We start from the raw sequence: 12,187 nt of genomic DNA on the forward strand, positions 1-12,187 counted from the left end.
TGTGTCCTCTATTTTGAAAAGAATTAGATTTTTTAATTGACAAAAAACATAAAAAATACAATACTGGCACTTGAAACCTTAACATCCACTATTTTGTTTCAGGCTGAGTACCAAAAACCATTAAGAACCAAAACATGCACACGATCCTAGACAGCCTCCTAGATACTATACCACACACTGGAAATGATATACTTCAACAAACAAACAAACAAATTTGCCAGCAGTGACCTTTTCCAATACATGAACCAAAATGAATGTTTTCCATTCCATCAGAGCTGCATGTTGCTGCACAGAATTCGATCCCTGGCAGAAGCAGTCAGGGACTTTTTTAGGTTGTGTTTAACTTCGTGAACTGTGTCACATTAAGCTGAAGTGTGCTGAAAAGAAGTATACTTTCATAGATGGCATTTTTATGTAGTTGTTTGCGGTTTGTCGATTTTATTTTGGAAAATCTTAAGTTGGGCTATGACCTACTTTCAACAAAAATAACAGTACTCAGTCATTTTAAGTGGCTCGGGACAGTTAACTACATGCTGTAGCTCAGGAGCAAGAGCAGGTCATCTACTGATGAGGCTGGTGGTTCAATCCCTGGCTCCCCCTAGTCTGCATGCCAAATATCCTTGCATCAATTGGAGTATGAGAATGTGTGAATGGGTTAGTTAGAAAGCACTTTGAAAAAAGAAAAGAAAAGCATAGAAGATAGTGCTTGTGTGAATGTGGCGTGCTGTATAAGAATCAGTCCATTTACCTGTCCGTGCAGATAAATACCAGTCAAAACTGAACAAAACAAAACAAAAAAAGAAATATAAAGTTTAGTAACTTTGACCCTAAAATATGTTTTGCAAGCTTTTTCCCCCTCTTGAACCTCCATCTTTGCCGTTGCTGAACTCTCCCATTGATTTCAGTTCAGGACTGACTGATGTGTCTCTCTCTATAATACTCTGACACCAGCAACTTTAAATAAATACTTTGAAAATCATTAATTTTTGTGCAATGTCTTACATTCTCAAACACTGTTTCCATCTATCCTCCATTTTGCTACAAGCTCCACAGATTAGGGATCACGTTTGTGCACAAATATAGATATTCTTGCAGTTTTTTCATGTGGACGATATTAACCTCCCAAGACCCGAACTCTTTCATGGCATGCATTTTTAATTTCTCTTTGCTATTTGGTCGGACTGGGACCAAATGAATGTAAAAACGAATTATCTTTTTACCTGATTTTGCTCTAAAAGGGTCTGATATCTACATATGAGGACATTTGTTTAAAATTTCAATAGAACAGTGGCAGTATAATGTCCTCGTAAGAGATATCAGGCCCTTGTAGAGCAAAATTTTGTATTGTAGTCTAGACAACCCAAAATGTGATGTCCACATATGCTGACGCCGGGTCCTAGGAGGTTAAAGTTCATTTGCCATATGATATGCACAATCAATGTCAATAACATCGCTGTTTAAACTCTCCTCCTCTCTACTTTTATCATTTGCTTTTAAGTAATTTTGGTGCTGTAAACATCACTTTCCCAGCTGAGATAGTAATCGGCACTTCCCAACTGAACTTCCAGAATAAAACAAAAATGAAAACAGGATGTGAGTTGTGAGTTTGGGCCTGTGCCTAGACTGAAAAATATAGATTAGGTGTGCCATGATATGTACACCCAATCATGTGATCGCGACTTCTAGATGTTTACGCCCAACAGCAGCAGAGATGCTTTAAAAAACAAAAACAAAAAAACAAACAAAAACGAATTCACATATAGCAAAAGCAGCTCAGAGATCTAAATCAAAACCTTCATGTGTTTGACAATCCACTATATTCTGAGCACCACTCAGTATGTACACTGATCTAAAGACCCAGCTGAATTGTGAAGGGCCGACACAACAGCAAGCAAGTGGTGAAACACTTATCTGCAACTTCACCTTCAAAATAAGACTAAGGGCTTTGCAGTTTTTTTGGTTCCCATAGATGGAAAAAATAAAAAGACTTGAAATGTCTGAATAATTTGCGTTATTGTTGTAACTGTGCAGCTCTGCCCAAGTAACATCTACGCATTGGGAAATCTTCAAAAACAGACATCCAATGGAGAAAAAGCAATCGCTTCTCTCTTTAAACTCTTAAAACCACAGATTGAATTTCATAATCCAAGAGAATAAAAGCATGTGAGCGAGCACTCAGACGTTTTCTGGGCCAGCAGGACACATGAAACATTTATAACATGAGGTAAGCGTGGAGAAGAACTCACAGTGTCTCCTATCTTCAGGTCAGCACACTTCCTGAGGCCTGGCAGTGGGTTTCCATCCTGACAGGTGGCAGTGAAGGAAAGGCTGAGGTCCTCTGGGTGGTCCCACACTGACAGTTCTACTTTAGAACGGATGCTCTAAGGAGAACACAGCCAGGAGAGTTCAGTCATATGTGGTAATAAACCCAGGGTTTAAAACAGAAACTTTTAAGGTCAAGTAAAATAAGCCATCAACAGCAGGACTTTTTGCACTTTTAACAATAGTTGAGCATCTAAGTGGAAAACCGAGTGAAACAGGAGGAAAGCATTTCTCTGGTTAGACACTGTTTTATAGCCAATCTCACCACAACCTCAAGTGCTGTGCGTGGATGCAGGTGGCTTGTGTGGGGACAAGAAATACCACAGCTGCTCAGTTTGCAGTTGTTCATTCAGCGCTGCAATGCAAAAGTGCCAGGAACAAATCAGGAGAGTTCTTTGGTGCACACGGATAAGCATGACTTCATTCGACCCTTCGCTTTCTCTCTTTCTCGCACACTTGCACTTTCATCACCCTTAACACAATCACAGCAAGAAGCAGCTTTGTCCCTCAGTCAGACCTGAGGAGGAACCTCACGGCGCTTGGAAAAGCCCGTCCATCGATCAAACCTCAGAGGTGGATATAACGTGGCAGCTGGAATGTTAACAGGCCCCGAGTTAAAAGCGCTTCATTCAGCATTGCTTCTACACACTGAGCATGTCAAGTGTGCATTTGACACAACTTTCTGCCACTCAGAATGCACCGACTCAGCCAAGAGAAAAGAAAAATCTGTCTCCCCCACACATAAAAATATTTAGGGAAAGCTTCCCAGCATGAGGTGCAGTTTCCTGGTTTCAGAAAGCTGTTTGTTTAATAAGAAGCAATCAGATGGCTGTGGCTCCAGTTTAGGAGAGAGGCACAGGGAGTTAAGACATGGTTGGCTTTAAATAAAAATGCCACGGAGGAAGCACGATGTGCATGTCTGTATCAGTGTAGCCCTCGCTGCCATCACAGCTCCACAAAGCAGTTTTTATCCAGATTCTAAGTAAACTAAGTAATAGTTTAAACTTAGTTTGTTATATGAATCTTGTTTTTGTTTTTTGTGTGGTTTTCTTTTTACTGGTCAGATCAAATTTGGCCCATGAATTAGAACAATTCTGAGAAGCCTGCATTAAGATAACTCTACCTGCGACTGAAGAGAACAAAATTATTTTCTGTACCACACTGTTAGCATGGCTTTTAATGTTGTAAACTGGGCCAATTTAAAATGGGAGTCTATGGAAACTGTCTTGGTTTTTGAGACTGCCTCGAGTGGCAGCTAAAGGAACTACAACTTTCTGCAATTTAGGTTGGTTTCACTCGTCTGCCTCAGAGGTCGCTGCTTACTCGACACTTGATGTAGATCTAAGGCTGACTAACTTTATCATTAGAGGACAGGGGAGACTGAACTGTCATGTAATTCACAAAAAATAATTCAAAGACTAAAGGAAAGTATTAAACATATAAGCAGACATGGGCAGCAAAGGATTACCCAACTACTTTTTTAAAGTAACAAGTAAAGTAAGGGATTACTATTGCAATAAAGTAATTGGATTACTGTTACTTTTACGAAACACACTGCGTTACTAAACCGTGATTTTGTTTGTGAGAGTGTCTAATGACAATGACGCAAGTGTGTGTGATGTCCATGGTAACAGATGTGTGCAGATCAACAATGGATAACATGGAGTGCGGGAGAGAGTACGACCGTAAATCCCGGACTACAGAGCACACCTGATTAAAAGCCGCATGCTCTAATTTTAGAAAGAAAATCTTTTTTGTACTTGTACAGGCCGCACCGGATTTTAAGCCATATGCATTTCACTTGTAATATGAGATATTTACACAGAAATATTACATGTGAGGATTTTTAACATTTAATTTAATCCGTAAGGTAACAAACATGGTAACATACAAAAATACATACTGCAAAAGCTTTTTTCCTCAAACAGCGCCTGTAACACGGCTACCTATAAGTATACGTACGTATCAGTAACACAAATTATGTTGCTTGTGGTTTTTTTAAGGAACAGTGCACAAACAACATTACAACGTCTCTTAAGAACCAGTAAAAATATATACCGTATATAAACTACTTATCAATTTTATTGGTCTACCAGGCAAAATGTTTTAGGCTGCATGAAAAAAAAAAATGCATTAGCCGCACGTCAGTATAAGCCGCAGTGTTCACAGTGTGGGAAAAAAGTAGCGGCTTATGACCCGAAAACTACGGTACTTGCATTACTTTGAGATTGATTCCCTACAAAACATTAGCGTCCGCTGTACACTCTGTGTGGCGAGAACACTTCTTTCTACAGCAAAAAATTTAACTTCAAACCTGAGCGAGCACCAAGCACGCAGCCATGGGAATGTGACATTCACAGAGAACACAAAACATGATTTTATTTTATAAGTTGGAATCTGCAGAAAATACGTTTAAATGTTGAACATATTTCTTCAAGTCAGAGATTGTTGCATATGATTTAATTCTTGCTTGCGAAATGTGCATAAAGTTAAAAGATTAAAACTCATAAAACAATGTTTAAAAAGAGACTGAAAGGTCTATCGTTTTATTTCATAATCTGGTTGTGTATCATGTTTTTAAAAATTAAGTAATAAAGTAACTAATTACTTTTGAAAGTAATCAGTTACTGTTAGTAAGTAATCAGTAAAGTAACAGGATTGCTTTCCGCATTCAGGAAGCTGAGACAAGAGGGTGTTTGTCATTTCTGCTTCATAAGTACACTGTAAACCCTAATGTAAAATTAATTAAATTTACAAAGTAGGGTAAATTGTTGTATTCTTCAACCGTACGCACTGAAATATTTGGCACTTCTGTGGCATTTTATCCCATTTTAAGTTACTTACTTAATGATTTTTGACCAGTTTGAACTAGTTGGTAAATTTACTACGGTACGCTTTTATTATTTTGCTGTTCTGTCGACCTTTGAGGGTTTACACCGTAATTTACATGATTTATCTAATATAATCATTTTTTAAACATTTTTTCGGGAATCGGTCAGGTAATGCGTTCTACCTTTATTAAGATTTTGGATCGCTGTGAAAATGCATGTGTCAAAATCAGCTGTTAAAAACATGAATGTATCACTGCTCCCCACCAAAAGCAAAACCCTTTATGTCATTATTTGACTCTCTCACTCCCACCAGTGGGAAAGCAGATGCTCAGCTGCACAGATTTGCATTACTCACATTGTAGGCTGCGATAATCAGCTGGATGACATTCTTGGAATCCTGATCAAGGATTTCTACTGTGGTCCCTGGGATGAGTGCAGTAAAATCCTTTGGGGGAAAAAAAAAAAAAAACAGGAGGCACCACTGATGGTTTAAGATTTTAAATACTGTTAGAATGTGTGATCTTTAGCTTGTATAGACAAAAATTCAGAGTACCTTGTAGATCACGTACAGCCTTTTTGTCACAGCAAAGATGAGGAAGATGTTGTTTTCTGCCAGTTTCTCCCCGAGAAGAGCCAGAGAAGGATAGTCCTAGAATAAGAGAGAAGGATTTGGAGTGTGCAAGGCAACTCTATATGTACAGAGTATAGTTCACCATGAAACAGCATCAAAAAGTCTTAAGGGGTCAATAAATCAGAGCTACAAATAAACGATTTCCACTTTAAATGGAAGCGAGTGCCTTTCACATGATTTTGATCCACGTTTACATCATTAGTCTTCTGGCATCTACAGAAATCCTTAATGAACTTGTGTCTGAAAGCCTGTCTTTGTGCAGTTTTACCGAATATAAGAAACAAATCCACTGATGTCAGAAGGATAATGCATCTCATACCAATACTGCTCTTCATTAGCTGTTATTTGAACAAGGATGCTTAAAATCCAACAAACAAAAAAAACAACAACACCACCACCACACATCTCTACATGCTCCTGTAAAAGCTTCCAGGTGTGAATGTGTATTTGGACCATTCACGGGCTCTTGTCATTAATAAGCACTTCACTGTGATTACCTGCTTACCTGAGAACTTAGTGAATTACTTATTTACTGAATTAGTTAGAAAAAAAAAGTAGTACTCAAATCTAGTAATGTAGTGTGGCTAAAAGCTGGGTGGAGACAGAAGGCCATGAAAAGGGAAGCAAACTATCCTAAAAGCCTTGAAAGTATGCAGGATGTACATCATGTCATTTTTTTTTTTTTTGCCTTTCAGTGACCAAATGCTGCAAATTCCAGCATCTGTTCACGGGTGGGCTTTGCAGTAAAAAGCACCTGACGTTTACTGAACACCAGCAATATGAACCACAATACAGAAAATTCCTGAACCCTGAATACTACTTTGTATTTTCAGTCTTCTTACCATCTTTGTGGAAGCGCTGTACTCGTTGTTGTCATTCAGGTGACACTGTCCATCGTGGGGATGGACAAGACCACCGAGCCTGCCGTCCAGAGCGAGGTGAGGTACATCGTCCGTGGCGAACACCAGCAGGTGAAAGGCCTCTTTCCTCCAGCCTATTTTTTCCTGTAAATGGGAGGAGTAGGTTAATGGAGCTAATTCCAGCTACAAAAAACAAATACCAGCATCCTAATCGCCAACATCATTAGAACCAAGCAGCAGCTTCCAAGGCTGAAAAAGAAACCAACCCAGAAATGTTGAAAAGTGCCGTTCCTCTAATGGGACTGAGTCCAATGATCCCCACAGACCCCCACGTTAAAATGTACATCTTTACAGAGAGGTACAACATGGTTTTAGCTTTTGTGGCCATTTTCCTACTTAATAATAACTGCTTTTTGAGACTATACAGCCCTGAGGAGGCTTCAGCAGACAGTGTTTTTCCTAATTCTTAAAAACATGATTTTCAGATAGTGCTCATTTGCTCTAGATTGTTTTGACCTTCAGTCAGCTTCTTTTTTTTTTTAAAAGGACACATTGCAAAACATGCCGAGATATACAAAGCTGCCAATTGCAGCCATAATATGGCCATTATGCCTCTGAGCTACAGCTGAAAGGGCCTACATCCCTCGAGTTAGATGCCTTTTTATGCTTCAGTGATTCTTATTTAAGTGTTGGTGCAGAGAAATTAGAAAAACGTCAGAGGAGTTTTGAGCTGGATGTCAGTTTTCACTCCGCATCTTCCAACTCCATTGTCACGAAGAACAAGTGACCCACGTCTGAATCACATGATGCTGACTCTTTGATAGTCTGGTAAAGCTTAGCAATGATACACAGCTCATGTGCTCCTAAGTCCACTACTGTACAACAAGCCAGACTTTTCTCTGCTTTTATCAACAGGAAACAACAGGCGGGGGCACCGAGAACGCTGACAGAGTGCTGACTGATGCGTGAAAACAGCTTTTCAACCAATGAGAAAAGAGGGCTCTGCATTTTTTTGCCCTGTGCAGTGCACAATAGAACCGTGGACACACCTATCAGAGGCCTCTCTGAAGATGAACCACAGCTGTGTCATAAGACTGATATCTACATCTAGGTGTGTGATGGGTGGCCTTTCCTGTTATTGTGGATGTACTGTAGAAGAGGAAGCATTTATGCTGCTTGTAAATAAAAACCTAAATAAAAAAACTGCCTCAGTGAGTGAGACTGATAAATGACCACTGGTGGCCTAAAACGGTGCAAATTAAGTAAATTACAACACAGGAGCCAACTGGAAGGAGTCATGGTCTTCCTTTAGAAGTAATTAAACTGGAAGAGGAACACGGGGATATGACTGGGCCCGCAAGGTACTCATCCTCATGTTTAACCAGCCGCACCAGACTGTACTTCCTGTCATCTCCATCCCCGATGTTTTTAATTAACAAGCAAATAGGCAGGATGCCTGTCACAGGGGCTGCTCTCACAGGAGCTGTCCCTCAGACCTGTTACCAACTGTGAACAAATAAATCTTCAAAGGGTGCAATAGAAGACTACTCAAACATACTTTATGAAACTTTTTTCTATGTATTGAACACTGAGCTGGTTGTAGTGCAACTCCGCAACATTTGACCTCCCTGACTCTCAGTAGCATCTAAACGCCTGTGGACTAATGTGTGAAGGACAACTTTTTCTTCCCCTCAGAATACAAACAATGTGATGTTTATGCTAACTCACAAGTGCATAGCCTACATGTGTTTCTTTCACTGCCAAAGTCAACAATTGCAAGACTAGCTACAGTAAAACAGAAACTGAGTTCACTAATATCACTAACATCAGGACCGACTCCCGGCCAAGCTCAGAGACTTCTCTGTGCGGAGAGAGCCCACACAGGCATGTTCTCCCCATGCCTGTGTGGGCTCTCTCCAGGGACATCAGCTTCACACAGAACAAAGAACTACTAAAAAAGGGCCTCATTCACAAACAGAACACATGCAATCTTAGCGTAAACAGTTCACACAAATGTGGGGTTCATTAATTATTTCGTATTTTACAAACAGAACAACCTCTGAGCACATGTACAAAAGAAATTATGAAGTCCTGGATAAATCTCCTAATACTGCTCAATAATAATAATAATAATAATAATAATCCTCTCTTCCTTCAGGTTATTGCATACAGTTTACACCATAAGCCAAATGAATACAAGCAAAACATTTAACTGCATGTAAAGGAAAGCTTACGTGTAAGCTAGCCCAATAATAAAAGTATAAAGTCATAAATGAACAGAAGGGGTGGGCGAATGGAAACATCTACTAGAAAAAAGATCATCACCTTACAAACAGCAGCCTGAAGGATGGCGTCAAAGCCGCCCTCCGGTGCGTCTCTATTGCGAGATACCATCTGCTTCTGCACCTCCTCGTTAAAACGGTCCACTTTGTCAGTCAGCGAGAGGATGTGGCGGAAACCGAAGCTGGGGACACAGTTGGGAAACAGCTTGTACCTGTGCAGGGTGACAGACACACTGCATGTTAAGATTTTATTTACATTTTTGGAAATTAAAAAACACAATAAGTGTCTTTAAAGGCATAAATCCTGGCTCTGACGGTTTGTTTGTGTCGAAAAGAAGCTTAAATGTTAAATATGGCGTATCTTATGATTCACTTCATATACAGTACTTGTAGACTCTTTCTAATGTAGTTAATGGGATAGCTATGAAAGAAGGGAGATCTTTTAGCAGGAATCACTTTAGTTTTTCCCTAAAGTGCCTTATTGTTTGTGACTGATGCACAAACACACACTCACAAAAGTATCTAAACATGGCACACACACACAGCCCAGGCCATAACCTAAATGGGAAGTGATGCGCACAGAGTTAGCCGCACCTCCAGGGCAAACATTGTGTACCACAGCTTTCTCTACTCTTTCACTTCTGCTCCCTTTCAGTTTGCCTGCATCACCAGCCCCAGGGGACCGTGGGAGTACTAGGGCCATTTTTAAGAACTACATTATTCCATCTGCCTTCTAAATATTAAGAAAAAAAAACCCTCATTCTCACAGATGCAGAGTACACGATTCAGAAAGGTGCAAAAACAGAGTGCGGCCACAGAGTAAATCTCTTTCACCTACAGCTATTGAGCTCAATTCCTTTTGCCATCACCTACCCATCGCATGGGTTCTCCTGGTACTTTGGTGCCGTGTAGGAGAACGGGGACATGTTTTTGTCCACAAATGAGCCGAAGCCTAGCCTGAAATTGCTGGTGAGCTTGCCCATCTCGTGGGCTAGCTTAGTGCCCAGGTTGCGAATGGTGTCCAGATCATCTTTCATTGAAAGAGAGAGGTCCATCAGGTAGTAGAGATCCACCGGGTAGTCCTCCACCTGCCGCACCTGCAGGCTGAACCACGTCTGGTCTCCTGCATGAAAAAATCAGTGAGCTTTGCATTATTTAGAAGAGATGCTTTTATTACTTTTTTTTTTTAATGTTCCAAGGTTAACCCGTATCCTAAATATGAAATGTTTATGATTCTTACCGGGTCGCAGGCTGAGAGAGATCTTCTGTGGCATAATCTGGACCACATCATACTGGGTTGACCCAGACCCTTTTGAACTTAGGGGTATGTTCTGCAGGACGTTGATGCTGCTGGTTGGGTATTCAATGAAGTGTACGTCACAGCCTCTCTTCAACAGGTTTTGACTAAAGTCACACCGTGATGTCAGACTGCGCCCCCTTCCAAAATCCTGCATGTAGAAAGCAACAAATCTCAGATTCCTGATTACTTATACTGCTTTCAAAAGGTCAAAAAAAAAAAAAAAAAAGAAGAAGTGAAAAGTGCTGAATGCATCCCACACTTCACTGGACCTGTACAAGTAAATGTACATGATGAAAATAATCAATCAACTAAGCCATACCTCTTGTGCGCACCAGGCGCAACTGGGGTGAATCAGGAGGCATTCTTCACAGGAAGTAGCACTGCCACTCATGCACATGTTGAGACCTGAGGGGGGACGGGAACAGAGCAGAGGCTAGATTTCTACTTTCATCCCTATCACGGTTGCACTTCTATTTCAAATTAATGACCAAGGAAACAGACCCTAAGGTTAAAAAACTAATAATAATGCAGCCCATATTAGGTCAAAGGTTAAACAGGACCTGTGATGCTCATTTCCATCTTTTCCATATTTATTAGAATAACTCCGAGTACAGAATTTGGAGGCTGATACAAACATTGATTTTTGGGGATGTAAAAAAAAAAAAAAAAAACTGATATGAAAATCTCAGCCAATATTCTTAACATGCTGCTTGTTCATATGAAATCATGGAGCCTCTGATTTAGCAACTGAACATCAGCTGGAGTGATCATGGCCTTGGTAAGCTCTTAATTAAATTTCTCAATAGTTTCAAACATTTGTCTGACTGACTGTGTGGCCATTCAAAGGTAAGCGTGACATAAGGTTGATTTCCTTGGCACTGAATGGGGAATAAATAACAAAAAATCGAATCGTTCTCCAATCTTATTTCCACAGTAGCTTTGCATGATTGACAGTTAAAAATCATCCTTATCTATCCTAGGGCCAGTAGTCCTTTCGTTTATCGCTGTCAGAGGCTTCGCAGTGTTTTTTCGAGGAGCTCCAGCTCCGCGTGTGTGTTCCAAGCACAACCCAACGGCCGCTGCAAAAACAGGCAGTGATTTGTGCTGAGAAGAAGACAGCCCTGCGTCCTACCTCTGGCACTGGGCAGCACTGTTTGCAGAAGCACGCAGCACAGAGCCGCCTGCAACATCCACGTCCCGAGGCTCCACATGGTGTCCCTGTGGGTGTTTTTAAAGGCTTAGGGAAACACCGGCTTCGTATCTTTTCAGGAACCGATGGCACCGTGTTACTCTCCCATCAGCGCGCTCACCAAAATAAGTCCAGCTGATCCGTGCAAATCAAAACAGTGTGGCGTGTTTAGACCATTTCACATCCACAGACACGCGGGTTTGGGGCTCATCACAGTGGATGATCCGTGTGAGGTGAGGGACAGCAGTTCCATTGTCTTCAAGTGTGAGAGTCAGCGCTCTGCACCGTCCTGTTGATCTGCTCTCTTAACTCAAGCTTCGGTGTCTGACGCCTCTGTAGCCTTCCACGTCTACTCTACCCTCAGCTGACAACTGCTCTCACACTTCTGCTTCATATCACCTCTCGTTTCAAATCCACCCAAAGATCGCTAAAAGAGGAAAAAATCCCGTCCCAAATTAGATGAACAAAAACTGCGCTCAACTGTGATTTTCCTTTCCAGATTTGAGCGTTGCTTTCTCGGTTTGCTTCCAGCTGGAATCTCCGCCCACTCCCTGCCAGGGATTGCTTTAACCCGTTCGTACCTTTTGGAGTTGTTGGCACCACATTATGTCGACCACATGGGGACATCTAGCGGTGAATGCGCAGAAAGCCCCAGATGGGAGGCATCGACAAGGAAACACTGCTCTTGTCATAATCCTCTTCTGGTATACCAGAGGTTCCCAAAGTGTGAGGCGCAGAGCAATTAATGAATTAAAAACGAACAAACAAACAA

General features: G+C 41.0%; 1 protein-coding gene across 1 annotated transcript in view; it reads right to left on the minus strand.

Annotated features, from left to right (window-relative positions):
• itgb5 (integrin, beta 5) overlaps positions 1-11,973 on the minus strand; it is a 46,058-nt gene extending 34,085 nt beyond the window's left edge. The window contains exons 1-9 of the mRNA XM_085135749.1: positions 11,359-11,973; positions 10,546-10,631; positions 10,167-10,374; positions 9,800-10,049; positions 8,970-9,138; positions 6,627-6,788; positions 5,707-5,802; positions 5,509-5,598; positions 2,247-2,381 (exon numbers count right to left, since the gene is read on the minus strand). Coding sequence (XP_084991875.1) covers positions 2,247-2,381; positions 5,509-5,598; positions 5,707-5,802; positions 6,627-6,788; positions 8,970-9,138; positions 9,800-10,049; positions 10,167-10,374; positions 10,546-10,631; positions 11,359-11,437 — 1,275 coding nt within the window. The 5' untranslated portion in view covers positions 11,438-11,973. The remainder of the gene's footprint in view (positions 1-2,246; positions 2,382-5,508; positions 5,599-5,706; positions 5,803-6,626; positions 6,789-8,969; positions 9,139-9,799; positions 10,050-10,166; positions 10,375-10,545; positions 10,632-11,358) is intronic.
• Between the last annotated feature and the right edge of the window lie 214 nt (positions 11,974-12,187).

The sequence above is a fragment of the Neolamprologus multifasciatus genome, chromosome 16, assembly GCF_963576455.1.
Source record: "Neolamprologus multifasciatus chromosome 16, fNeoMul1.2, whole genome shotgun sequence".
NCBI lineage: Eukaryota > Metazoa > Chordata > Actinopteri > Cichliformes > Cichlidae > Neolamprologus > Neolamprologus multifasciatus.